Source organism: Guillardia theta (genome assembly GCF_000315625.1).
Source record: "Guillardia theta CCMP2712 unplaced genomic scaffold GUITHscaffold_31, whole genome shotgun sequence".
In the NCBI taxonomy this organism is placed as follows: domain Eukaryota; class Cryptophyceae; order Pyrenomonadales; family Geminigeraceae; genus Guillardia; species Guillardia theta.
In genome coordinates, this window is record NW_005434643.1 from 555,628 (window position 1) to 581,406 (window position 25,779).

Consider the following 25,779-nt stretch of genomic DNA (forward strand, 5'->3'; position numbering starts at 1 on the left):
GCTTCATCGTGACCTTGCTGATTCGGAATAGTAAGCAGCAAACTAGCTAGATCACTGGCTTTTGAGAATTATCCTTGCTCTGAGTCTCAAATCCTAATTGTTGGTACCGCCTCCCTCAAATACCTGCAGGATGTCAAGGTGCGGAGATGCGGTGATCACATCTTACAGATTATCTATCCTGGTTTGTCTTCTATTATCGAGTCTCAATGTGATAGAAGGCATTGTACACAACAGAGGTGCAGCAAGTATACCGCGTTCTTCGAATATGGCCCAAGTTCAACATAGAAGGATGGCACGACTGAGGGGGGGCAGTACAACTGAACCTAGCGTTTCCGACGGCCCTCGATTTTTGTCTACCCCCGTGGAATCATGGATCGAGGAGAATTTTCCAGTTCAATCGCGGAAGGAGTTTGGGCACGCGTGTCTTGGATTTGGTTCATGCATGGTAATCTTCTGTCTGATGCCTATCCCTGTGGTTGGCTGCTTTCTTAATCGCTCAGGGTTACTCACGGGGAACATTCTGATTTTTCTTGGTTCTATTCTCGTAGCTGGTCCGAGGGCTGTCCGTCGTTTCCTATTCTGTAAAAGCCGACGATTTGGATCGCTAGTAATGTTTGTCGGAGTTACATTAATGTGGAAACGGATTGTACTCCTGGGTCTTGTGATCGAACTTCTGGGCGTGGCGAGTCTTTTTGGGCCGTTCCTAGACAGCTTCTTGGGATTTCTTTCTCCCTGGGTACCTCGATCGTTGGGGGCTTGTTTCTCATTGATGCGGAAGATCTGTTGGGCATGGTCGTCCCCAGTTCTGAAGCTTTTCACACCTACTGTGTAATGTAAACACCATACAGTGAAACTTTTTCTTGCAACCTTGAGTTTGTTTGGGGTATGAAAAAATGTATGTGAATGCCATAAACTATACTTTATGCAGATACTTCATTCCAAACTTTCAAACTTCGTCCTTTGAAGTTTTGATTGGCGTCATGTTCGACACGGCCTCGTTATTATCATACACATCATGGTACAGCCCCGTAGATCCGACTTGCTGCCATGCTGATCATCATTTTTGCATTCTTTCTTTGCTTTCAACTTCCTTTTCAGCTTCCTGCACAGATTTTTCTTCGGGCTGTTGGCCTTTTTTATGTTGTTCAAACTTTTTCTTTGCACCGTTCATAAACTGATCAAATCTAGCAAACATTTCTTCAGCTGCTGCCCTTTCCTTGGTCACTTCTTCATTGAACTTGGAAACAGTCTCCTTGGCCCTATCTCCAACCCACGAGACATCGTCGGACACTTTCTTCTTCGCCATATCTGTGACTTTAGCCACCTCTTTACCAGCGCTGTTCACAAATTCAGAAAATTTGTTTTGTGGTGATTCTTCATCTTTGCTATCCTGCATTCTAAGAGCCAAGTTTGGCTTAGTTGTTGCTGAAAGACTTTGCTGATGGTGTAAAGGTGTTGTGTTGCAACCGGTTCGACGGAGGCAGACATGTTTGTGCATGGATGTCACTGTAACAAAAGGTGCTACTTCTACTGCACACATCAGAACAATGATGACCGAAAAGAGTGTTCGAGATCTCATCCTGCGAAAGAAGGTCGTGAGTAACGTGACAAGATTTCCAAGAACGTCTTCAAGCCCCCCACCCCCATCCCCCAAAAAAGATCAAGGCAAACATTACAAGTTCTCAAATCAAAACCATTTGTTCTATGCACATTTCTGTAGACACTGCTGTCTTTCATAAAGTTCTCGTCCTTACTTTTATGTGTTCGAACAAACGGCAAGTCACAGCGGAATCAAAGCTTAAACCGCATGAAAGCTGACAGAATTGGGGGCAGGCAAACAAAAACGACTCTGTTGGAGTCGGAATGCATCATGGCCTAAATTCGCTATTTACTTTCCTCTTTCTCCTGATTGTCAACTCGTTCTCGATCTCAAGCAGTCGCCATGCAAGGGCACAAAGGTTTCGTTCTTTGGTACCCCCTTATCCCTCCTCGCACCCTACCCTGGACTTGAACCCACCCACCCCCTAATGTAATTGATAGCACCCCTCCCCATTTTTCCCGCAGCACACCCCCTACTCCCCATCGACACCCTCCATATTACCCTTTTTCCTACCCTTTGCCAGCTTCACCTTGCTTACCACAACTCATCCCTACCCACCCCTTCTATACTTATTACCTGCAACAGAGTAGAAGAGTGGGGTAGACAAGATTTGGACCCGGTTGCAGTCAAAACTGACCTGGGGATGGGTAGGGGTACCCTATGAGACCACAGGGATTTTGTATGCCGCAAAGCAAGCAAGTAGTGAGTAGGGGTGGTACCCATGATTTCTGGTGTCGATGACGGGCTGGTGGGGTGGACCGTAAGAAATAGAGAGTTTTATTTGAAAAAATGGCGGGGCTGGGAGGCCAGGGTTTTATTATATAAAAACTATTTACAGAAACTCTAGGTACAAAAATTAAATACGGGGCTGTCAAAATATTTTTAACACCAATCGCTGCAATATTGATACTATTGCTGTCGCCAATCTTCTCTGGCGCCTTGTCGAACGACCAAGAACTGTTATATAATCAAAAGTACAGCACACAAATAATTTTACAAACTGTCAGGTCTGTTAAATTAAATGTAAAAAAATCCTGGTACAACTCTTGTACGAAAGTGATACCACAACTCTCACAACTTTTTTCCGGTTCTGACACAAGCATGTTGTTCGAGCATAGTGCGAGGGCATGCGAGGAATCGATTGCCGACTGGTTCAAGCTCTCCTGACCAGAGATTCTTTCCATCAACAAGTTTGAAATCATGGTAGCTGCTCTCCCAAAGGACTGGGTTTCCAATGGACACAATAGCTTGGATGAATTAACATCAATGGTGGACTTCCAGTGTATTAGTGCCAGCTGCTCAAAGATGATCCTTTGTTGACCTGGGTCGAGAAATGCAGTAGGCTGACTAATTTGACATGTATTGAATACGACTTGAAGTCTTAACTCTGCTATCCTTGCATCATTCTTGTCGTTTCGAGAAGTAAGAGCAGGATTCGATCCTGAAACTAGCATAGATGCAAAAAAAAATCATTATACCGATCTCGATTTGGGAGCATACTGCAAAGTCACATCTAGATACAATCCGTATGCTGGCATAAGACTATCACAATGATATGATCGTAACAAGTTAATGATCTTTCGCTTCACGAAAAAGAAAGCAGAGATTTACCTCAGTTTTTTAGTACTTGATCCCAGTGTGGAACATTCCATGCATCGATTGTCCAAGCTTCGATCATTTTTTTTTTGTGATGAAACATCTGTTAGGACACAGAACTGTTGAAGGTGTGCACTTAGTTGAATTTTTGAATAAATGACATCCTAAATCTCCCAGAAGAGTATCAGATGAGTTTCGAGCATCCCAAGGAGGTTTGGTAGGATAAGCCTAACAAAGCTCTAAGCACCAACAATAGTGAACTCATCACAAACAAAAAATATAAATGCATTCTTCTGCTTCAACGCTCACGAATTAATCTGTACTTTCCCCGCAATGTTTCAGATAACTTCCTTGCATAACTGCATGGACTGATGTGATATGAAGCATCATTGAAAGATACAAATCTATATTACAATAAACGATACTTCAAAACTTTTGGTCCTAATATCCAAGAAATTCAACCTGTGGCAAACCAAACTCTGGAACATGACAGGAGTCTGCAAAGACAGGACTTTGGTCATCACTCTGGATGAACCAATCAAGCCACTGCTTGTCGATCGAGCTCATTCCTTCTTCAGAATTCTCTTCCTCTCTTGCCGAGGAACAACTCTGGTCCTCTGCCTCAGGACGGTGAGCCGTTTCCGAGTCATCGTCATCGTCCTCAGCGAGTGACTGCGGAGAGCTGACTTCGGCGTGAATCTGTTCAACTTGTCTGGATGAGGAGGCAGACCCATCAAACAGAGGAAGCTGAGAAACAGCAGAGCTTGCTGATTGGGAGACTGGACTTGAGGAGTTGGAACCTCTTCGTTCGACGATAGAAGGATCAATTTCGACGTCAGTCTGGCGGGATCTAGAATAAGGCCATCTGCTAACGCCCAGGCGACGGCATGCAATCTTCAAGCTTGTCATCGAAATGCCCTAGAGAAAGGTTGTGAGAAATCGAGAAATCAACTGTCCACATTACTCCTCATTGTCTCACAAACGTATATCATCAACAGTTGTATAGCCATCAAGATCGCTGGATGTCTTGCCCGTGCTGGTTTGTCATCTTGCCTGGTGCAGCGTTGTTTCTTACAGTTTACCTGCAGTCTGGATTTTGTGATTTTGCGGTGTGCACCCTTTTCTTTCAAGTGGAGGTACGGAACTTTCTCTCCTTGCTGGGAGCTCAGGCGAAAGGCAATGAGGATGGCCGAAAGACTAGCGTATCGAACCAAATCCCTCTCGTCTTGAGCACTGCTGGGGTCCTGTTCGCATTCCTGGCACCTTCTAGTGTCGCCTGCGCGTTCAGTTCGGTTCGCGTCGCTTCCCGTCACTGTCGCTGCACTTGGAGAATTGATTCCTTCACTCATTCCGCGCGATCTCTGTACCACATGACTGGAATGAAGGTGGCGTATGACCTTTTCGGGGTCTTCAGCTGAACCAGCAGCCTCTGTAATGGAGTCTGTGGGTAAGTTTTGTTGCATACTGAATCTTGGCAGTGAGACTTTGATAAGCTAGAGCCAAGCTCTCGGGATCGTCATGGCAGCCAGGCCTGCTCGAAGTTGTGATTGATGGAAAGCAAACGGACACTTGGACTAGCAGACGCTGTCTTCTCGGTAGATATAAGATTGACCGGATGGGCAGCAAGATTTGACAAAGACAAAACAAGTGAATCGGAAGCAACTTCTCCGGGCGAGGGCAAGATCGCCATGCAGGGTGGGAGGAATCATGAGAGATTGGATGATTTGCACGACAAGTAGTTCTACAACAGAAGAGCAACTGGTACCTTCAAGCATCTCTCGGGGGTTGAGTTGTGTGGTATCTAGCTACACAATTTATTCATCGTCCCTAACAAGATGTTCCGTGGGATGTTTCTTGTGCGAAGCTTTCAACTCTGGAGCAGGACAACCGGCTCTACTTTTCTTGGTTCCTTCAACTTTCTTGAGCATTCCAGTTGCTGCTACCCTGAAGTATGAGCTCGGAAAAATGGATTAAATAGCCCAGCGGAATAAACTCCCTTATTATTCAACACAGTGGCCGTGGCATTGCCCGACTCGGACTCGGTCACGCCGTCAAATCTCGGTACATACTGTTCCCTGCAGAACGGACTGACCCTGTAGATTCGTACGTCCTAGCATGATCGCTGCGGAGGGCTGAAATGCTCCAGTTTGGCTCGCTTCGTAGTGGCCCTCCCTTCTCTTGATCGCTGCTCTCAACACTTGTAGCCCCTCTCTGAACTGTTCCGTGAACTCCTCGCCTATCAAGTCGGCGGCAGCAATGAACCTTCTCAACCATACCAGGGGGAAGCGAGACAGGCAGGCTGTCAGAGCCTCAGGATCTTGAAGCACCATCCTCAGAGCACGGCCACCGAGGTCGAAACGCCCTGACTCGACCAAGGTGGCGATGTCCTCCACGCCGTTGATTACAGAAGAGTTGAGCATCGACTCGACAGCAGGGTTGCTCAGGGCCTGATCTTGATCGAACACAGCAATGTGGGCGATGACCAGGCACTTAGGTCGCATCGGCAGCAACATCCTCTCGATGGCGCGGTCGGTAGCGCCTGTGATGCGAACATCATCGAGGAATATCAAGTTCCGTTGAAAGACAGCCTCCTCGGCAACTGTGTACGTCATGGCCTTGTGGGTAGCCTCCCTTTCAGTAAGGCTGCGGGTAGCATAGTCTTTCCCGAAGTTGGCGCTGCTTCGGTCCACCACGAGCAAATCAGCATCGCCTGTCACCCCCTTGCCTCTCCGCGCTTTGTTGATCTCCTCGACAGTGTAGGAAGAGAGGTACGTGCTGGCGATTGGGAGGCCTCTGAAGCAAACTACGAAGCGAGGAGGGCTATCGGCAAACGCGACCTCCGGGACTTCCCGGAGAATCGCCTTTGCCGCCATCACAGCAAATCTACGAGTGCATTCACTATCGCCGTGCTTCATTGAACTGTAATCTTGAAGAGGAAAGGGCTCCTTGGTGCGCAGGTCCAACACTGACTTCTGGTTGCCAGCATCGGCAGACTCAAAGAGGCCGATGTTGCTGGCACAAACGTATATCAAGGGTGTCATTGATCGCAAGGGGGTTTCAGTGAGATGCTGCTTGTGTTGTAGGATCGACAACAAGGACTGGAGGGAAAGGGAAAACTGGAGGAGGGGGGGGGACTACGAAGGTCGAGGAAAGTGCCTTGACATAAGGACGTTTGATGTCCGACAGTCCTCCCCAAACTTTTGAGAGATGATCCCCTCCTTTCTCCCATCTCTTTGCAATTTTGAGGCAGGGTGGGGTGGTTTTTTTCCCCGATCGGACAGTCCTCCCCAAACTTTTTAAGAGGTGATCCCCTCCATTCTCCCATCTCTTTGCAATTTTGAGGCAGGGTGGGGTGGGTTTTCAGTCCCCCGGTTGTGGATTAGTTAGAGCCTCTGGAATTCATGAAAAAGATGATATCATCACTGGTGAGTCACTCTCACAACTTTTTCCCCGGTTCCGACACAAGCATGTTGTTCGAGCATAGTGCGAGAGGGCATAAGTGCTATCGATCGCCAGACCGGTTGAAGCTCTCCTGACCAGAGAGTCTTTCCATCAACAAGTTTGAAATCACGGTAGCTGCTCTCCCAAAGGACTGGGTTTCCAATGGACACAATAGCTTGGATGAATTAACATCAATGGTGGACTTCCAGTGTATTAGTGCCAGCTGCTCAAAGATGATCTCTTGTTGTCCTAGGTCGAGATTTACGGTAGGTTGACTAATTTGACATGTATTGAATACGACTTGAAGTCTTAACTCTGCTATCCTGGATCATTCTTGTCGTTTCGAGAAGTAAGAGCAGGATTCGATCCTGAAACTAGCATAGGTGCAAAAAAAATCATTATACTGATCTCGATTTGGGAGCATACTGCAAAGTCACATCTAGATACAATCCGTATGCTGGAATAAGACTATCACAATGATTTCCCTTCACAGAGAAGAGAGCATGGATTTACCTTAGTTTTTTTTCTAGTGTTTGATTCTAGTATTTGATCCCAGTGTGGAACATTCCATGCATCGATTGTCCAAGCTTCGATCATTTTTTTTTTGTGATGAAACATCTGTTTGGACACAGAACCGTTGAAGGTGTGCACTTAGTTGATTTTTGGAATTAATGACATCATAAGTCCCCCAGAGAAGCATCTCAAGCATCTCAAGGAGGTTTGGTAGGATGGGCCAAACAAAGCTCTAAGCACCAACAATAGTGAACTCATCACAAACTTAAAAAACCCAACAATTCTTCTTCTTCATCGCTTACAAGTTAATCTGCGGTTTCTCCAAAATGTATCAGGTAACTTCCTTGCATAACTGCATGGACTGATGTGATATGAAGCATCATTGAAAGATACAAATCTATATTACAATAAACGATACTTCAAAACTTTTGATCCTAATATCCAAGAAATTCAACCTGTGGCAAACCAAACTCTGGAACATGACAGGAGTCTGCGAAGACAGGACTTTGGTCATCACTCTGGATGAACCAATCAAGCCACTGCTTGTCGATCGAGCTCATTCCTTCTTCAGAATTCTCTTCCTCTCTTGCCGAGGAACAACTCTGGTCCTCTGCCTCAGGACGGTGAGCCGTTTCCGAGTCATCGTCATCGTCATCAGCGAGTGACTGCGGAGAGCTGACTTCGGCATGAATCTGTTCAACTTGTCTGGATGAGGAGGCAGACCCATCAAACAGAGGAAGCTGAGAAACAGCAGAGCTTGCTGATTGGGAGACTGGACTTGCGGAGTTGGAACCTCTTCGTTCGACGACAGAAGGATCAATTTCGACGTCAGTCTGGCGGGATCTAGAATAAGGCCATCTGCTAACGCCCAGGCGACGGCATGCAATCTTCAAGCTTGTCATCGAAATGCCCTAGAGAAAGGTTGTGAGAAATCGAGAAATCAACTGCAATGATCGAATGTACCAGCATGGCAGCAGCGTCTTCCTGACGATAGTTGAAGAGTTGTTCGAGTGCATTGAGGTCGAGATTTACCCTGCCGATACCTGTCTCTCTGGCAAGCTTGGTTCGACCCTTTACTGTGACAACATGGTTTTGCATTGCGTGTGACGAGCTATTGAAGGAGATGATGAGAAGTAATGTGGACCCGTGGATTCGTGCGAAGCAATGTTCCCATCGCAAGTATATATAGGGGGCAGAAGACAGTCTGAGACCGTTGCCTCGTGACCTTCTAGATTATCGCTGTGGTAAAAAGATCACACGGGACTCCGTTTCCCGTATCGTTTTTGAAGACTACCCTTCTCCAGTCAGAGGAATGAAGGGGTGTGAAACTTTTTAAGCGAGCTATACTTTTATTGCTGACACCAGTCACACGGAAGCCGATTGTCAGCAAGTCTATCCACTACTGACTCCCTTAACGCCTTCTAGGACCCTAGGATCTGATATGACCTAGATGACGGAGATGGTCGGAGAAGATTCATACATGTTCCATTTTAAAATGAAGTATTGGATTTGAGCTTCTTTACAACTCATTTAGCGGAGGGGGAGGGGGGAGGCTAAGAGTGTCCTCGTGACGAGGGTAATCACTGTGAAACTCGAGGCGTCTCGATCAAGTTTAGGAAGACGTGACATGAACTTCTTACTAGATTTTGTGCAGGTCACACCGATGCTTGTAAGCAATCGGATATCGATAAGCCAGTCGTAGACGTTCTTCTTGGGCTTTCACCCGGTGGCCCATGACTCCCGTCAAGGGCCCGAGCCTGTCACAGTCATACGGTAGACGGGCCGCGCCGATCATGATCATCAGATCGGCCCGCCCGGTGACCCGGTGCCGGACAACACTGCCCGGGAGAGTCCCTGCCTCCGTGACGGCCCGTTGCTCCACTCAGTACTGCTCGATCCGTGAAGGTCACTGGCCGACGGACAGTGAGTCACGGCGGAGTCCGTCGGAGCGGCGCGCCCCATCGCATGATATCGCATGATTGCCGCGCGGCCCGCCGCCGCCCGCGGCACTGTCACTGGGCCTGGCTGCCGGGCCGCCATTTGCGGCTAGTACATTCAAAGTCTGACTCGTGTGAGCTTATCCCGAGTCCCAGGCCCGCCACTGCCAGGTTCAATCACTGTGATTAGACCGACAGTGCGGGCCACAGGCTGTGACGGTACGGTGCCACGGTGGGGCCCGGGGTGACCATTCCACCGTCGCTGAACTTGAATCACGCACCGTTCCGTGGCCCAATGGGACTTGCTAAATCAGTAGTTTTATTATCCAGCGAAGAGGTCACAGGCAGATCCTGTAAGTGACATATCGCCCAGCAGTGTCAGAGTCTCTTGTAATCTCAACAACATTTCCACGCCTTAGTCCAAGATACTTGGCGACAGGGTCACTGATGAGGATTCGAGGAAGCTGGTCATCATTCACTTTGTAGCGCTGTAGAAGCTTCTTTTTCTCCACCCCTGACATGATCCTATGCTTGGGCACCATTTCGTGCTCTGTGATGTTCACTACCAGCTCAACTTCAAAGAAGATGTTCAACTCGATCTTCATACGAGGCCCCTCCCCTCCCCCGTGATACCGCTTCTGATGCTCTGTGACAAGAAATCTCTTGGCATATGAAGTTAGATTCTTGTGGATGATAACAACCGCAGTCAGAGATTCTGCCTGTGTGTTTTTCCATTCGTCATCGATGCAGGAGAAGACATACTTTGCATCATCTGTCACAAACTTGTCTTTTCTCCCACAGAACAGCACCATGATCCTCTGTTTCTCATTTTCCACCTTGAAAACAAGTCAGGGCACTTGTATTTCAAAGAAAAACGGCCAAGAACAGAGCGCAATATCTAAGTTGGATATCAAAAAAATGCAACAGAGAGTAACATTTTCAACATCGCAAATTCCTCAACACACCACTTACTCTATGCGAGCGCATTGTGAGAAGTCCCGGGTCAAGGATGTGTCCCCGATCTGTACATGTTTCCTTAAATTGGACGATTGTCTCCGACTTGTTCTCATTTGTAACTTTGAATCCGCGGTCTTCAAGCATCGACCAACACGTTTTTCGGATCTTTGAAGAATCATGTCAGATGGATTCTTGATCGATTTTTGAAAACATCAATGCGAGAATGGGATTTTCATATAGATGGGACAAGAAATCATAGTTCAACCAACCCATTGTTTGGTAGACTTACCTGAAAAATTCTGGAGCAATACTCAATAATTGGCCCATCATTGGACATTTTTGAGCTACTACTGAGTTCTTGGAGGGGAAGAGATTATAGTATTAGTAGATGCAGATTTGTGGTAAGACGCTGAAAACTGCAAAACGATGTCAAACTTTATCAAAGATGGGGGATAATGCGAAGCGAAATCCAAGTGGAACTCGAATGTTCAGAAACGAGCCCTTCGACTCACTTGCAACAGACAACACAACTAAGAATGGAATCGCATAACATCTACTGCTGATAGCGTAACGATCATGTTTCTTAGTCCAAAACACGCACGAATCTTCCATGTTCATCTCTTCTTCCTCCTCTCCTCCATCGTTGTCTGCGACTTTGCGACGGCATACCGCACGTGAGGGACTCCGAGGCGGGTGGCGAAACCGTAACCGTTACACTTCTCCTACCCATAAATTTTTGCTTGAAAATCTTTTCCCCCCTTGAAACTTTTAATTGCCCCCAGGACAGGTGGCCGCGCAAACATGGCAGACCAGGTAATGGCAGGAGGGTGCGAGGGCGGGTAGGGTTTAGGGAGAGAGGAGCAGAAGTAGCGAATGATATGGATGGAAGAAGAAGCTGCAGCGGAAAGTCCTTGCAGACCCCTGGTGAGGAACACCAAGCTCGGGAGTGATTGCGTATGCCTCGTGGTTGTGATTACGTATACCTCCTGGTCGTGATTCTGTCCACTCTCATTGTGGATTTAGATGATTGGTCGCTGCAGTGCCCACAAGAAGAAAACGTTGAGATGACCATGTGTACAAGATGTTGGCACGCATGAGATGACCATGTGTACAAGATGTTGGCACGCATGAGATGCAGATGGCGTTGTTCTCTACCGAACCCATTCCCTTAATGATGACCCAAATGCGCCATAGCTCAATTTCGTGCGATGAAATATGGTAGTCTCATCCTTACTATGCAGTTAGGTGATTATGATGTGTGTCAAACTTTCAGCTGTGCATGTCTTTATGCATAGATTCAAGAAATGTATTTGCTGAGGCTAATCGTTCTTATCTTCGCAGGCAGCCGTACCCATCACGCTGCTCTCTGGATTTCTCGGAGCAGGAAAGACGACTCTGCTGCGGCAAGCTTTGGAGAATAAGGAAGGACTGAAAGTGGCAGTAGTCGTCAACGATGTCGCCAAAGTGAACATCGACTCAAAGCTTGTCCGAGAGAGAACAGTCGGGAAGGGGGATGATGACCTTGCGGATTGTGTGGAGCTCCAGAACGGTTGCGCGTGCTGCAATGCGAGCGATGAGCTGTTGGAGGGGATGTCACAGCTTTTGAGGCTTGCGAAGCGGAGAGGGATCAAGTACGACAGGATCATCATCGAGCTCTCAGGTTTTTCTTCTGTCCATGACGTTGCCTCGTGAGCTGATGAAGTGAAAACCAGGTGTTGCAGAACCAAAGAATATCAGGCGAGAGTTTGTGGAGGCTGCAGAAGCTGGCAACGAATCGATGAAATTGGTGGAACTGCAGACCATGATAACCGTTGTTGATTCGCCGAGCTTCACCGAGCTTTATCAATCGGGCGACAGTATCAACCGAAGGCCTGACCTCTGTGCTGAGGAAGGCGAGGAGGTTGTTGAGAGTGATCGAAAAGTTGTCGAGCTTCTGGTTGAACAAGTGGAATGTGCTGATTTTATTGTGCTCAACAAGAAAGATAAGATGAACCCTGAGAACATGGAGTACTTGACAGGTGTCGTTGGTACCATCAATCCCTCAGCTCAGATTGTTCCATGCGAGTGGGGCAAGGTTTCCCTAGACACGGTTTTTGGACCGCCAAAAGGAACCAGCTGGGTATCCAAGGCAGATGATGAAGATGACCTCCGTGATGCTGTCGCTGCTGCCAAGCACTTACGAGACAAAAAGCGAAAGGAACCTGACGAGGGACATGCCTGCGACGACAATTGCGGTCATGAGCATGGGCACGGGCACGGGCACGGGCATGAGCATGGGCACTCACACGATGGGAAGGCATGCGATCATAAGGAGTGCGAAAACTCAGATTCGATCCGACAGACAACAACCTCAGCGGCCAAGAAGGTAGACTGATATTCCCGCTTTCTGGTGTTTCTCATCAACTTATTCAGTTTGGAATCACGAGCTTTGTTTACTCGCGTAGAAGACCATTTCATCCTCAGCGTTTGATGAAGGTAAAGTTGTACAGTTGTGATGTGATTGTTTCATGAAAATGTTCTGCAGGCGATCCTCTATCTGCCAGTCAAGGTAGACCCAGAGACTGGAAAGATGATGGACTCGTGGGAATTTCCTCATGCAAAGGAGGAAGCGAAGAATGGGGATGACGTCGCCGACGGCTCCTGCATGAAGAAGATCATTAGGTCCAAGGGTTTTGTGTGGGTAGCCAACCAGCATCGCAGGTTCCTCAGTCGATTCCTTGATCACTTGTGGAGTGACTTGTCTGCACTGCAGTGCGCAGTATTGGTCGCATGCCGGCCATTACTTCGAACTTCGAGCTCTGGGCCTCTGGTGGGCGGCCACGGCATTGGATAAGTGGCCTGACGGTGGCGACAATTCGAGCAAGGTTGAGCGAGCAGGACGACAGTCGCTTGTTGGCTGACCCCCTCCTAGGAAGTACAGAAGATTGTTGAAGACTTTTCGAGGGAGGAGCCGTCCCAGAGATGGGGAGATCGTCGGCAAGAGATCGTCTTCATCGGGATCGGGATGCAGTGCGTAACGAGTGTGGAGGACGAGCATCTGTGTGATGGAGCTGCGCAGTGAGAAGTCGATCGAGAAAGTCATGGACGAATGCCTTTTGACCGACGAGGAGATGAAGACCTACGTGGAGCAGGTAACACGGCTGGGTCTACATCGTTCCCTCCCACTTGACTGGTGCATGTGACGCAGGCCAAGTTGTCACCTGCTGATGTTGTCAAGGTACGTGCCGGCAGATGCTACAGGGGCCCTCATACGGTATTCAGGTGGACACGGCAACCAACAGTGCAGTCAGCGTGTGAGAGGAGAAGATCCACGGGCTACGAATTTTTGCGCACCCGTTCTCCGTCTCGTTTAGTTCTCCATCTCGTTTAGTCAGGATCTGATGTTGACAAGAAAATGTGACAACCCTTCGCTTTTTAAGTACAAGTATGTTGGAAGAAGGCAGAGAACTGAGCTCTACACTGCGGACATGTCTTCACCTGCACCTGCCGTCCGCTATCCTGCGTCTGGTACAAGCCATGTATTAGTGCAAAAGGAGCGGAAAGATCCAACATGGGGGAGATGAAGAGAATGAAAGCAACCTAGGTGGAGGAGCACCGGACTTACCAGTTTCTTCATCCAAGGCTTCCTGCTCTTCGATTCGTTGTTACTTTCTTCATCCCTTAGCTTTTCTCTTTCTGCAAGATTTTTCCGTATCGCAACTTCCTTGTCTTGATTGACTTGAGATCTTGCAAGGTTTGAAATATCTACCTTGGCTCTTGTTTCTGATGCCCGATACCGCAATGAGCGCATAGGAAACAATCTCTCCTCGTCCTTCTCCTCTTTCTCCTCTGCCTCTTGCCCTCTATCTTCCTCCTCTTCTCCGCCATCGACCTCATCATCGCTCTCGCAACAGTACTGCAAGACTGCAAACCCGCTGCTCCTGTAGAACTTCTTCCTCCCCTCCGCCATCTTTGCAAACCTCTGGTGCACCCCAATGTCAAGCACGTCCACAATCTTGGGTGGCACAGCACGTGCTCCCTCCTCCTGCGAGCGGAGGATCCTCCCGACACTTTGCGCGATGTCAGCACGAGGAGTAGCGAGGATGAGAGTGTTGAGGCTGGGGATGTCAAGCCCCTCGGAGCACATGCTGTAGGTTGCAAGGATGATGCGGCAGCAGGAGGCAGCCTTGAGCTCGGCAGACGTCCGTCCTCCGACGTAGAACCCAACATCCCTCTCCGTCCTCCTGTCCTGATGGGCGAGTAGCTGCTCGAGGGTCTCGAGGTGCGCTCTCCTATCGGAGAGAAGGAGAATCCTCCTCCCCTCTCTCCAGGCCTGCAGGACTTCCCGGGCAACCACCCTGTTCCTCTCCTGCATCTCCGTCAACGCCGTGACCATCTCCGCGAGGCCTCCAGCACACTTGGAGCTAGAGCTCTCCACTCCGATGCAGACGACGCTGACGTCCTCAGCCCTTGCTGGGCTGTATGATGCCTCGTACGCGGTCTCCCCGAGGAACCAGTGGAGGACGCGGGTCAGCCCGTCGCGGCGATGAGGAGTTGCGGAGAGGCCGAGTACGCAAACGTCTCCTGTCCTGTGGGAGCATCCGATCTTGAAAAGAGCTCGACTGAAAGCCCGAGCACAGATATGCTGAAAGAAGTGTCAGAGTCGGGGGGAAGGAAGGGGGGGGGGGGGGGGGACAGGAAGGAGAGACGAAGTCGACAGAAGAAAGACCGAGTTAAGCAATCATAGCAATGTTAACATGAAAGATATTGGAAAAAACCGGGAAAATGGGGCAAGGGGGAGCACGATAAGGAGGAGGATGACAAGCAACGTCAGCAGCAGAAACGGAGCAGCAGCACGGTGCGAGGAGGAGCAATATACATGGCACTCGTCGAAGATGATGTGATCGAAGTCGGAGAGAGGGTACGAGTCTCTCGTCACCAGGCTCTGCAGCATCGCGATCACAATGTCCTTCCCCTCTGTCTCCACCCGATCCTGTCGGATCACTCCCACTCGTAGCTGAGGAACAAACCTCAGCGCTCTCTCCGCCCACTGATCGCACAGGAACGATTTGTGCACTATGATCAGCGTCTTCCTGCGAATATGCGACACAAGCCAGAGGGCGCAAACGGTCTTTCCTGCCCCGCAATACAGGGACAGGATGCCTCCCCTGTCCTTGTGGTATGCTCGCATGCACGCTGCTACAGCCTCGTCTTGCAGGGAGTTCAGCTGCCCGCTGAAGCTCCATCGAGATGCGGCATCATCTTCCTCTACCTCAAGGTTGCTCCATGCCTTAGACCCGAAGGTAGAGGTGCCGAAGAAGCGAGGGACGAGAAGTTTCCTGCTCCCCAGTCGCACAAACATCTCCACAGGCTCATGCAAGAAGCCACGCATGGAGCGAGGGACGCACGTCAGGCGACGGCACGTCTCCTCCATCTCCTCCTCAGACACCATCACCCGCATGCAGCAGCCCATTATCGCCTGCTGTCCATCGCTCTGGATCTCACACGGTTCATCCCCTACCTGATCCCTTCCAGCCTCTGTTTCAATCAACCCATCTTCCTCCTCCTCCTCCTCTTCCTCGTCCTCCTCTTCCTCCCCTTCTTCGCTACTCCCACTCATGTACACAAGGAACTTCTCCCTCCTTCTTCTACCTCGTTCGCGACCAGCAGGCTCCACTTGCGAGCTTCTGCGGATCCTCTTGAACGTTCGGCATTGATCCTCCTCACTACTGAACCCATCGCGTTCCTCATCGTTCGTGTGCATGCTCGCTCTCACGATCATGTGAGGTTACTTGGCTGATCGTGTTCTTTCCTCTTCATCCTCTTCATCGTCAACTCTACATCCTCTACTCCCTGGTCGCCATGCAAGCTCGTCCAGCTGCCCTTCCTGTTGTCCCCACAGTCACTATTTCCTTTATCTGCCCATCAATTTGACTAGTCACATGCACTGAGGCGGATTGTTTTCTTACGTTCTGCACTGAGGCGGACTGCCGCAGTGCGGCTACTGAGACCCGGGGGCATCATCAGTGATCATTGAAACTTGAAACCGTGAACAGCAACATGAATGCTCAACTTAGATTCAATCAAACTTGAAGGCATCATCGATGTTCTCCTACATACACCAGCCGATGTGACTGTCAACACGCACGGCTTACTTCCAGCGGACAGCATCGGTTCCTTGAAGATGCTGCTTCAGCTGCCTTGGATCAGCCCATACAGAACCCAAATGGTTGTCTTCGTCGTCCTCTTCCAGCTTCTTCAGCTCCTCCTGTTTCTTGTGATAGAACGCCATCATCTCTTTCTGCGTCCTCTCATCAATCGCGGGCTCCCGCTGCGGAGCTCCTCCTCCTGGCTTCTGCAGCTTGCACACAATCTTGGTCTTGTCATTCTTTCCAAGATAATCGGAGAGTTTCTTGTCTTGCCCCTGCTCCATCTGCTTCCCCGCCCACCACAGTTCTGCCTTGTCGTCAAACGCCTCCATCGTCCTCCCATCAATCTCCCACTCTCCTTTGAGGATGTACCCCACATCGTCCCACTCAGGCAACCCCTCAGGAAACGCAATCATCACGGCTCCTCGCAGACTGTCTAAAGTCTCTTGAAAGAACTGCTTCGTAACCACTTGTTTCTTCTCAACCTGAGCCTTGGCGTTCACCACCTGCCGTGCCTTGCTGATTTCCCTGTTGATGATTTCTGCAAGCTTCGGCTCTGGGGCCTCCCCCGTTCTCCTGCCTGTTGGGTCCATACAGTAGTATGGTCCTCGCTGGATCTTGTCGTTGATCAGATTGCCATGATCATCGGTCTGGTAAGTGTCAATGCACTGCTTGTCCGGTTTCTTGGCTGGTCCATACTTAGCTAAATCTTCCATGGAGTCAATCAGCCTGCGAATCTTCCACAAAATAGTGAGAAACAACATTCACATGTCATCTTGCAAAAACCTGTATCTGCATGTTCCAAATATCCACTAATTCCTTCACGGTGTCGTCAACCGAAGACGAAACTGTCGTTTCGTATAGGAACTGGGACAACATGCAGAAATCAGTGTAAGCTTCGATCGAAAAATGAATCGAAACTTTCAATATCATGCATGCACAATTCAAAGAGAGGGAGATGAATACATCAAATGGCCGTCGTCCCAACATCATTCTTTTCCCGCCAAATTTAGCATTCAAGGAATACATGTGCCGGCAAGAGGGGACTGGGTAATAACAGAGCTGTTGGACCAAGGAATGAAGATGAAAGTAAGGACCATGAATGTGAAAGGGCAGGATGTTTCGCTCAACTCCCTCGCATATCTTCCATTCACCTGAAGCTCCTCCGTCTTCTTTACATGTAGCAACACCATGTCCAACCGAAATCTCGAAGCACTGTAGCCCTACCTCTTGGTAGATATCGTTGTACCCCCAAATACACCCCATTTGGACCGACAAAACACCGGTAATAAGTACTACCCTACCCTACCCTACCCTACCTGGATTTCCGCGTTGTGTACCATAAATGGTAACCATCGTCCAGGCAATCTTGACTCAACGATCTCAGGTATGATCTGATATGATCCAGTCTGGCGTCATGGTACTACATCACGATACAAGTAGAACCCGATCTCTGAAAAATGCCAGGTATCTACAAGTGCTAGATCACGTATTATCCAGTCATAATATTGGTTTATCAACAACGAGTGCTAAGGAAGGGAATAGAATACCTATTTACGATTCTCAGGCAAACAGCAAATTTATTCAAAAGGGTATTAAAGTACAAAAAAATATCTCATCCACTACAACTTCACTTCGTCAAAGGGAAGGCTTCCTTGCCACATCTCATCGACATCTTTGGCCATGTTGCCCAAAGAGGACTGACGAGAAAGTGTCAAATTACCCAATGACGAGCTGCGGGACAAAGACACTGGGAAAGAATTGACGTCAAACATGGAAGTATTCATCTGAGGAACCATGAGTGGATCGATGTAATTGTTCATGGGCTGTGCCTCGTGGTGCATCTCATGCTGAACAACTCCAGCAAAGCTTGAATGCTGTACCATAGGTGTAGACTGGTGAGCATGATGTTGCATCGACCAGTCCACAGGTGCAGGCACGGGAGCTGCAACTGGAGCATTGATCGGCGCCGAATCGCCCGAATAAGACATACCCATCCACGACGAGCTTCCCTGGAATCCATCGAGCTGGCATCGGTTGGACAGGTCTCGGCTTTGCTGACAGAGCTGTCTCTCTCTGTGCCTTCGCTGAGCCTCGCGGTTCTGCCTGCGCCTCTTCTCCCTGCGCCACACTTCAAGAGTGGCTCCATGCTCCGCAGCCTCTTCCATTTCAGCTGTCTTCTTGTCCGACTCACTGGAGTTGGTGAGACCAAAACGTTCCTTGATCTGCATGGAGATGACAGATTCATTGGCATGCTGTTCAACGTGGTCGTCGACCACAGGGGGAGCAGCAACGGAAGGAGTACCAAAAAGAGCAGCAAGGTGAATAGGCTGACCACCACCGCTGTGTACAGCACTGACATCAGCTCCGCCCTTGACAAGGGATTTGAGGAAATCAGGGGTAGCATCTGAAGCTTCAAATCCTGCCTTCTTCTTCAGAACCTCGTTTTCGGTACGGAGGTTCTCATTCTCAGACTCCATCAGCGCCAAACGCTGAGCCATGGCCTCGTTCTGAGAGGCCAAGGTAGCAAGGTTGGCCTCAAGCTTCTGTACGTACGTTCTCGCCTGATCGCGAGACTTTTTGGCAGCCAATCGATTCTTGATTGTGCGCACACGGGTCTTGATCTCTTTCGCCATGTCGAGTTCGCATCCCCTGATAACAGCAGCGGTACTTTCTTCCACCCTCTGCTGAGTTTGGAGAAGGATGTTGAGTTCTTGTTCAAGAACAGCATGGGGTTGGCATGGTCGCCTCATCGTGAAGTGGTGTTGTCTATATGAAGGGAAAGAAGAAAGTGGAAGGCAAAACGGCAAGAAAGAGCGGGAATACTACGAAAGATCAGCACACAAACAGGTTCAAAGCAGCAGGACAGCGGCTCTCGTGAAGCTTGAGGGGCCAGAGGACCTTTTTATACCCATACCGGAGTTCACCCACCCTACCCTACAATTCCCAAATTCTATGAGGGCTTCAGAAGTGGTCTTAATTTTAGATAATTACTGGTAGACTCGACGAATTCTCCTTCGATTCGGTAAATAGTCTATATTTAAGATCACCCCTACCTCCTCTTGGAGGTCATGGCTTCAGGTCATGACCATAATCAACCGACGCAGTTTCGAATCGCTACGGGATGGAAGGAGGCGTGAGTAGAGAGCTGAAATAGGGGTGGGGTGGGTAGTTAAGAGGGCATCTCTTGGCGTAAAGGACCCTGCTGACACATACGTATATGCTATAGAGTGTAGTGCACAGGTGGGGTTCTGAACGCCAATCTGCAATGGAATAACACAATAATTTGCTGATGGTCTTAGTCGGTACAAACGTCAGCGATGACGCCACGAATCAATGATTTGTACCAGAAAGGAAAAAAAAACTATCTCTACACAACGGGAACCCCTGCAGACTTTGGGGACCCCCTTTGGGAAAAGGTCTCTGATTCCTTGAGGATGTATACCACGACATATTGTTTAATTGCTATTGCCGTCCATTACAAAATCTAGAGCTAATACAGGTTACACGATTGAACGGAACAAGCATGTGTTTTCACAGTGGGTCCCTTTTCAGGTTCATAGAGGACCCGAACATATTTTGGGATTGTTGTTGGAAGCTCTGGAACAGAGGGTAGTAGTTCCATATGGTGGGTGGTCAACAATATGGGAGAACGAAAACTACGAAAGGGTGGGTATGTACAAGATTTCTGGAAGGTAGGGTGTAAATTTTGATCTACTGACGGGGGTGGGGTTCACATTGATAAGTTTGAACTACTCCTGGGGGTGGGGTTCATATTGATTCGCCGGGGGGTACCATGAAAATTGACCAACTCCTCTTCGGCAGTGATGCGCCCCGGTTATTAGAGTATCGATCGTATTGGGGGTCAAAAACAGGGGAAAAGTAGGGGTGGGGAAGAGCATTCAAATTTGAAAGGGGTGAATTCCCTCAACAAGTTTGGTAATCGCCAGCAGGTGCAAATCGAGTTTGCCTGCAAGCTTTCGGGATGTCCCGAGAAGCAAAGTGAACACAGTCCATTTGTATTTCAAATATGGATGGCCAAGTTGGACTGAACAACTTGGATTTTCAAACTGGTCGAACCTCTGGCGCAGCTCCAGCAATCGACGGTAGGGGGTGGGTTCAAGAGTGTATGTTATTTATAATAGAAGTTTTAATCGACTGGCACACTGTGAAGGATGGGTATATTTGTGGTAGGGGTAGTCTTGGTAGTCGGGTTTGTACGAAGAGGTTGCTGTATTTCGTACCAGTCAAAAGTCTGCTAGGACCTAGAACAACCCCCAGTACCCTTTATCATGTTAGGGTGGTAAATTTGAACACCACACCAACCTTTTGGACGAAGAGGCTTAACGGCTGGTAATGAAGGGTAGGGTGAGGAACAACCAGGGGTACTACAAGACCCCGTCAGAATTGACTACGAAAAGAAGGAATAATTCACTTGTGAGCATAGTTTAAATTATGGTATCATCCCACCTTGCTATGCAGGAGAATTTTTTGTACATCAAGGGTGGGGTAGCAAATATTGATGTTCTGGATATATCTCCTGGGGGTGGTCAATTACCGGCCACGGGACTCTCTTCGCTTGTTCTGGGGTCAGCCGTTGAGAGTAACGGACACGCGGCCTCCTGCTGACCCCAATAGACCCCCTTAGCGACTGACCACCCTCAGAGCAACAAGATTCAGTCTGGTTAGGATGAGGTAGGGGTGGATTCCTCTTTTTTCTCAGAAGTTGAGTCACACTTAACTTTGAGTAAACGGCAACTTGAGTCCGAGCGGCCCGGGCCCGCCGATGGCCAACTTAGTAGTCCAGCGCCGTCCGACTCGAGTCCTCATGAAATGATCTCAACTGAAATGATCTCGAATCAGGCGTACGGTAGTGACGGTCTGAGCCCGGCCGTCCTGGCCGGGCGGCCCGCGATAACCAAGCCGGAGACCCGAACGAGCCGCTGAGCCGCCGCTCCGGCGAGCCGCTCGGCTCAGTCTCCTGCCATGATTGTCCCCGGCCCGTACGTCGGATTAACTGGATCTTAACTTAAGTAACTTAAAGTTTGAGTGAGGCCCCGGCCGGGCGGCCCCGCGGCGCCCCGCGGCGGCGCCCCGCCGCCCGCGGCCCGGCCCGGCTGGATCAGCCCGGCCAGCGCCAGTCTAGCAGCCGGAGGCCCCCCTGCCACCGTACGGTGCCACTGAGCCTGTTCATCGGAAGGTCCGGTCCGACGGCCCGGCGGTCGGCTCACGCCGGGGCCGGGGGTCACCGCCGGGCCGGCACGGTCGGAACCGTTCGCCAAAGCCTGCCTTGGAAGGCTCAGGACCGTGACATCATCCCGGCTTGAAAGTTTGACTACGGTCAAAGCCTCGGCATTCAGCGGCAAGTCACAAGTTGACCCTTTCAAGCCGCCCGGCCTTCCAAGCTCGGCGGCTTACATGCGCACGCGGCGGCTACAGAGCTGCCACGGGCGGCCGCTTGCCGTCATGATGCCGCCTCAGTGGTGCTGCCGAAGTTGCTCAGGCAGCGGCCGACGGACTGTGCTGCTGAATCCGGCCATCGGCAGCGGCCTCTTGCTCTCACTACAGTGAGCCTCCTTGTTGAAGTGCCACGCGCAAGTCTGCGGCATGTGTTCTGAAGCCTGACTCCTCTGCAAACGTACTCGATTCATTCCTGCAATGCTGCCCGAGATTCAGCCCAATCTGCTGATTGTATGCGTGTTCCTGCTCCTCTCTCTCTCGGTTCGATCTTCGACACACAATGAGGATGGAGCGTATGTTGGCAGCATCAGCAACTCGTGGATTCAGATCCGATACCCTCAGGTCCTGCATCGCGCCGTCCTCTCAGAGCCAATCGCTTCCCAGCCAATGAGAAGTTACTTCCTTGAGATCTCCTCCGGCCCGCTCCCTGTGACTCTCGTGCATGGCTGGCACTATGCGGGCACAGCAGACTTGGTCGACCAGCACAACGTGAGGGATCAACTAGTAATGCCGAGATGCTCCATTGTGATCATCAAGCAGGACATCTGGCTCAAGACATCTTCCAAGTGTGAAGTTCGGTCACAAGTGCTCTTCTCAGTCAACAACCAGCAGTACGAGCTGAACATCTCCAATAAGATAGTCCCTTTGCGTCATGCAGAGACTATGCAGTCGGAGAGTGGATCAGAAGCCACACATCTCGACCTGCTGCAGAGCAGAGATGATCCTCCTCCTTCCAAGCGAGCATGTCCAGCCGGCATAACTCTCGTTACAGCTGCGATGGACTTGACGAGCGAGTGGCGTTCTCCTCAGAGGCATTGGGTGCATTATGCCGGGGGCATCAGGAAGATTGTCTCGCTGGGATGTCCGACCATTGCCTTCCTGGACTCAAAGATCGAGCAGAGCCTATCGCCAGAGGAAAGCCAGCTCCTGCGCGTTGAGAAGATTGAGAGGGCCGAACTGAGAAAGCTCCCCTTCTTCGATAGAATGCAGGAGATGCGAAATGAGTCCTGGAAATCTTTTGGATGGAATTGGCACAAGGTGTCAGAGTCTCCCTACTACCTTGCGCTTGTGTTGCTGAAGCCCCATCTGATCGCCAGAGCCGCAAGGATGCTCGGCCAGAGCTCCACGACGATGCTCGTGTGGATTGACTCGGTCCCTTCATGCTTCGGCTGCCTCGATGGTCACGATATCTCGACCTCATGGGTTGATGAGCTCGTTGACAACAAGAGAATCCTCGTCTCCTCCTACCACGCAACCCAGCGGTTCTGCAAGCACACAGACATGACGCAGCAAGGAGGGCTGCCCTGCCAGGAGCTCCCTCCGTTCACGATCAAGGGATCCTTCATGGCAATGAAGGGGAAGGAGGCCCTCTGGCTGGAGGAGGAGTACAGCTCTGTGATGCACGAGGTCATGTCCAACGGCTTTCTCCTGACTGAGGAGTTCTACCTCTCCATCGTAGCCAAGAGACACCCGCGGATGTTTTCGATTTTTGACCGGTCAGACAACCCAATGGGCTATGACTTGGAATGCATCCCTCTTTGCATGATAGCGAAAGACAACCCCAGCCTTCGCATCCTGTTCCCTTCCTACAACTCCACCATCGTTGCCGAGAAAGGCATCCTTCGATGGGAGGTTGACCACCATCAGGAGAACATGCTCTTCATCGTCGGCATCCGAGCTCTGGATCCCCTGCGAGACCCCGCCGACGATTCAGAGTGGACGGAAGTGGAGTACACATCTGCGACATACAAGCAGTTTCCACTATTGAGCAACATGCTCTACGAGGCCAAGGTCACCCTGCACCCTCCGCATTTCGCCCTCACGGCAACCACTCGATTCAGGACGGAACCGCAGGAGGAGGAGAACTTTGTCGACGCGGACCGAGCAGCAGATTCGAGAGGGAACATCTTTGAGTCATGGCACTGGAGCATGGAGAGGAATAGCACTAGTGGCTTGTGTGTCTTCCTCGTGACTGACAGGCTGGAAGCGACTGAGTGGAGAATCGCGGAGGCGACAGTGACGGATATGATACTCTTCTGCTCTGACAAGGTACATCTTGACCCGCTGCCGTTCCTCCATTGAAATTCCACAGGGATACGAGACGAGCTGGTTGACTTACGGTGAGGAATGAGGAGGAGTTCTTCGACGCAGATGGAAGTGGGAGGTGGGGGAGGGGAGGGGAAGGGAAATGAGGAGTTCTTAGTTCATGCTGACTGCGACCCACGGCAGAAGGACTGGCGCTGCTGGAGAGACACGTAAGGCCTCTGCTAGTGCATCTTGACGCGATGGGAGTAGGGGTGGAGATGTACGAGAAGGTGAGGGGGGGGGGCTTCCGCAAATGAAGAAACATGTGTCAATGCCGACCGACAGGCTCTAGAGTTCGTGTACGAACGGCTCGAGCACGGGGACCTCTTGCTAGGTATGAAGAGCTGAGAGAGGAAGGGGGAGGAAGAGGGTTTGGAGTGATTATGCCCCGGTGGAGCTGAGCTCAAAGGCAGGGGCTGGCTACATGCCTGGGGAATACTTCGATGCTTGCTTGCAGAAGTCCGTGCGGTGAGGGTTGGAGGGCAGCTGAACGAGAGGCTGACGTCAGAGCTGTCAAGATCTCCAGTCCGACAGGCCCTGAGGAGTTTCTGCAAAACGCGCGGCCTGAGGGTCGGGGTTACTGTTGAATACTCCTTTCCGTCCTGGTACCTGGTCAAGATGTCAGATCCTTCCTAAGGCCTTAATTGCAAAATGATTGATTGAAGTTTACTGTCACAAAATGCAGCAGCCCAGTCGATCAACCAGATGGGTCTCAACTATGAGTATCATGGATACAACTTGGGTTGCAGCAGTGGAGCAACGTAGCACCAGCCTGGTAGCAGAGCTCTTGAATTTGTTGCGAGTTACACTGAAACCGTAAACAATTACCATGTTGAACATGGGCATGGAGCAAACAAGCTCTCCTGTTGTTGCAGACAGCACCAGCAAGGTGGAAGAAACGTGATTTGTGTTGTCCTGAAATTGAACCGCATCTTGTGAACAATCCCATGTTGGATAGCGCCTTCATCAGTGAAGTCGGTCAACAGCGGATCATTGTAGGTCTTGTCGGGGAGAACAGTGAGGAATCATAGAAGATAGGATCATTCTTTGCTGAGCCCTTTTTTTGTTGTTGTCTCTCACTTTGAACCATAGACACGCGATGGATAGATTCGTTCGTCTTTTATAATCACAAAACTACTTTACACTCTAATCTACAGAAATTCGGCGATGCACTGTTATCTAATGTTCTCTTCGCGCTTGAGGAATGCTCGGGAGTTCGGCGAGCTCACCATCAGCCCTCTGCTCAATCTTCTTCTGCACCATCATGATTGAGTTGGCCAGGCATAGGAGCTTCCTTCGCTTATCCAAGGAGAAGCTCGTCCACCTTTCAGCGCTGATATTGAAGGGTGCAGGACTGCAAGCAGCGCTTGAGTTCTGGAAAGAGCCTGCGGGAGCGTGTTGGAGAGAGCGATGGGTGCTCATGGCGATGACGTTTGAAGTAAGCTGAGCACACATCTTGATCGAGGTGTTGGATGTTTCTGCTGGTTGTGATCGGGAGGAGGGTAGACACTAGTGGTTTAAAAGAGTATCTCGGGGAGGTTGCGCTGATAGAGCCTGTAGTAAACGACGCTCACATGGTCCTGTCACGAGACATCTACCTTTGAAGGGATGCTGTTTATGGACTCACCCACGTGACACATCATTTTTTACTACCTACTTTCTTGTGCCGCTTTTGCGAATCATTGCATCTAAGAGGGACTGCTGTGTCCACCCTTACAGGGATCTCAACGTTTGGATATTTTACAGCCGCCAACGCACGACCCCTTCGTCCATCATTGCGGCGACAGCTGTCAGCATCAGAGCATGACCTGCTGCGATGATGTCAGCCATAGCACGGACAGTAATTACCTCAAACTCAGTCGATGTGTGACCTCGGTGCCGGCCCGGGCCCGGCATAACCTGGGGCGGACCTGGTAGACATATTGGATTTTTTCGAAGACCGCCTGAAGTCATGGCGGAGATGAGACGTGGCAGAGAGGAAGGGGGGGGGGGGGGGGGGGACCACGGGGTACCCAAGGGCGCGGAATCTGTTAGACACGCAGCTCTTTCCACTCGCTATCCC

General features: G+C 50.1%; 10 protein-coding genes across 10 annotated transcripts; 2 read left to right on the forward strand and 8 right to left on the reverse strand.

Annotated features, from left to right (window-relative positions):
* Window positions 1-915: 915 nt before the first annotated feature.
* Window positions 916-1,577, reverse strand: GUITHDRAFT_152475 (hypothetical protein). Its single transcript, XM_005833256.1, has one exon. The coding sequence runs from the start codon at window positions 1,394-1,396 to the stop codon at window positions 1,058-1,060; it is 339 nt and encodes a 112-aa protein (XP_005833313.1). The 5' UTR covers window positions 1,397-1,577; the 3' UTR covers window positions 916-1,057.
* A 3,670-nt stretch (window positions 1,578-5,247) lies between these two features.
* On the reverse strand, window positions 5,248-6,237 carry GUITHDRAFT_107940 (hypothetical protein; the record flags this gene model as incomplete). The annotated part of the gene is made up of 1 exon (XM_005833257.1): window positions 5,248-6,237. One exon carries the CDS (start codon window positions 6,235-6,237, stop codon window positions 5,248-5,250), a length of 990 nt encoding a protein of 329 aa, XP_005833314.1.
* Window positions 6,238-7,584: 1,347 nt separating this feature from the next.
* GUITHDRAFT_107941 (hypothetical protein) lies at window positions 7,585-8,248 on the reverse strand (the record flags this gene model as incomplete). Its single annotated transcript, XM_005833258.1, has 2 exons — window positions 7,585-8,061; window positions 8,114-8,248. The coding sequence occupies 2 exons, from the start codon at window positions 8,246-8,248 to the stop codon at window positions 7,585-7,587; spliced, it is 612 nt and encodes a 203-aa protein (XP_005833315.1).
* A 1,177-nt stretch (window positions 8,249-9,425) lies between these two features.
* GUITHDRAFT_163048 (hypothetical protein) lies at window positions 9,426-10,738 on the reverse strand (the record flags this gene model as incomplete). The annotated part of the gene is made up of 3 exons (XM_005833259.1): window positions 10,334-10,738; window positions 10,060-10,209; window positions 9,426-9,923 (listed from the first exon to the last, which is right to left on the reverse strand). Exons 1-3 carry the CDS (start codon window positions 10,379-10,381, stop codon window positions 9,426-9,428), a joined length of 696 nt encoding a protein of 231 aa, XP_005833316.1. The 5' UTR covers window positions 10,382-10,738.
* A 653-nt stretch (window positions 10,739-11,391) lies between these two features.
* Window positions 11,392-13,105, forward strand: GUITHDRAFT_70755 (hypothetical protein; the record flags this gene model as incomplete). Its single annotated transcript, XM_005833260.1, has 6 exons — window positions 11,392-11,704; window positions 11,757-12,194; window positions 12,410-12,540; window positions 12,695-12,744; window positions 12,797-12,908; window positions 12,956-13,105. Coding segments are annotated over 6 exons (1,194 nt in total), but the record flags the coding sequence as incomplete, so codon positions are not given.
* An 846-nt stretch (window positions 13,106-13,951) lies between these two features.
* On the reverse strand, window positions 13,952-15,262 carry GUITHDRAFT_60572 (hypothetical protein; the record flags this gene model as incomplete). Its single annotated transcript, XM_005833261.1, has 4 exons — window positions 13,952-14,209; window positions 14,252-14,398; window positions 14,483-14,668; window positions 14,903-15,262. Coding segments are annotated over 4 exons (951 nt in total), but the record flags the coding sequence as incomplete, so codon positions are not given.
* Window positions 15,263-16,086: 824 nt separating this feature from the next.
* On the reverse strand, window positions 16,087-17,379 carry GUITHDRAFT_159635 (hypothetical protein). The gene is made up of 3 exons (XM_005833262.1): window positions 17,327-17,379; window positions 16,959-17,039; window positions 16,087-16,909 (listed from the first exon to the last, which is right to left on the reverse strand). Exons 1-3 carry the CDS (start codon window positions 17,363-17,365, stop codon window positions 16,175-16,177), a joined length of 855 nt encoding a protein of 284 aa, XP_005833319.1. The 5' UTR covers window positions 17,366-17,379; the 3' UTR covers window positions 16,087-16,174.
* Window positions 17,380-17,731: 352 nt separating this feature from the next.
* On the reverse strand, window positions 17,732-19,042 carry GUITHDRAFT_152478 (hypothetical protein). Its single transcript, XM_005833263.1, has one exon. It carries the CDS (start codon window positions 18,806-18,808, stop codon window positions 17,795-17,797), a length of 1,014 nt encoding a protein of 337 aa, XP_005833320.1. The 5' UTR covers window positions 18,809-19,042; the 3' UTR covers window positions 17,732-17,794.
* Window positions 19,043-21,830: 2,788 nt separating this feature from the next.
* GUITHDRAFT_107947 (hypothetical protein) lies at window positions 21,831-24,482 on the forward strand (the record flags this gene model as incomplete). Its single annotated transcript, XM_005833264.1, has 7 exons — window positions 21,831-23,681; window positions 23,725-23,752; window positions 23,862-23,947; window positions 24,003-24,051; window positions 24,131-24,185; window positions 24,226-24,293; window positions 24,406-24,482. The coding sequence occupies 7 exons, from the start codon at window positions 21,831-21,833 to the stop codon at window positions 24,480-24,482; spliced, it is 2,214 nt and encodes a 737-aa protein (XP_005833321.1).
* Window positions 24,483-24,818: 336 nt separating this feature from the next.
* Window positions 24,819-25,210, reverse strand: GUITHDRAFT_152479 (hypothetical protein). The gene has a single exon (XM_005833265.1). It carries the CDS (start codon window positions 25,170-25,172, stop codon window positions 24,897-24,899), a length of 276 nt encoding a protein of 91 aa, XP_005833322.1. The 5' UTR covers window positions 25,173-25,210; the 3' UTR covers window positions 24,819-24,896.
* Window positions 25,211-25,779: the final 569 nt, after the last annotated feature.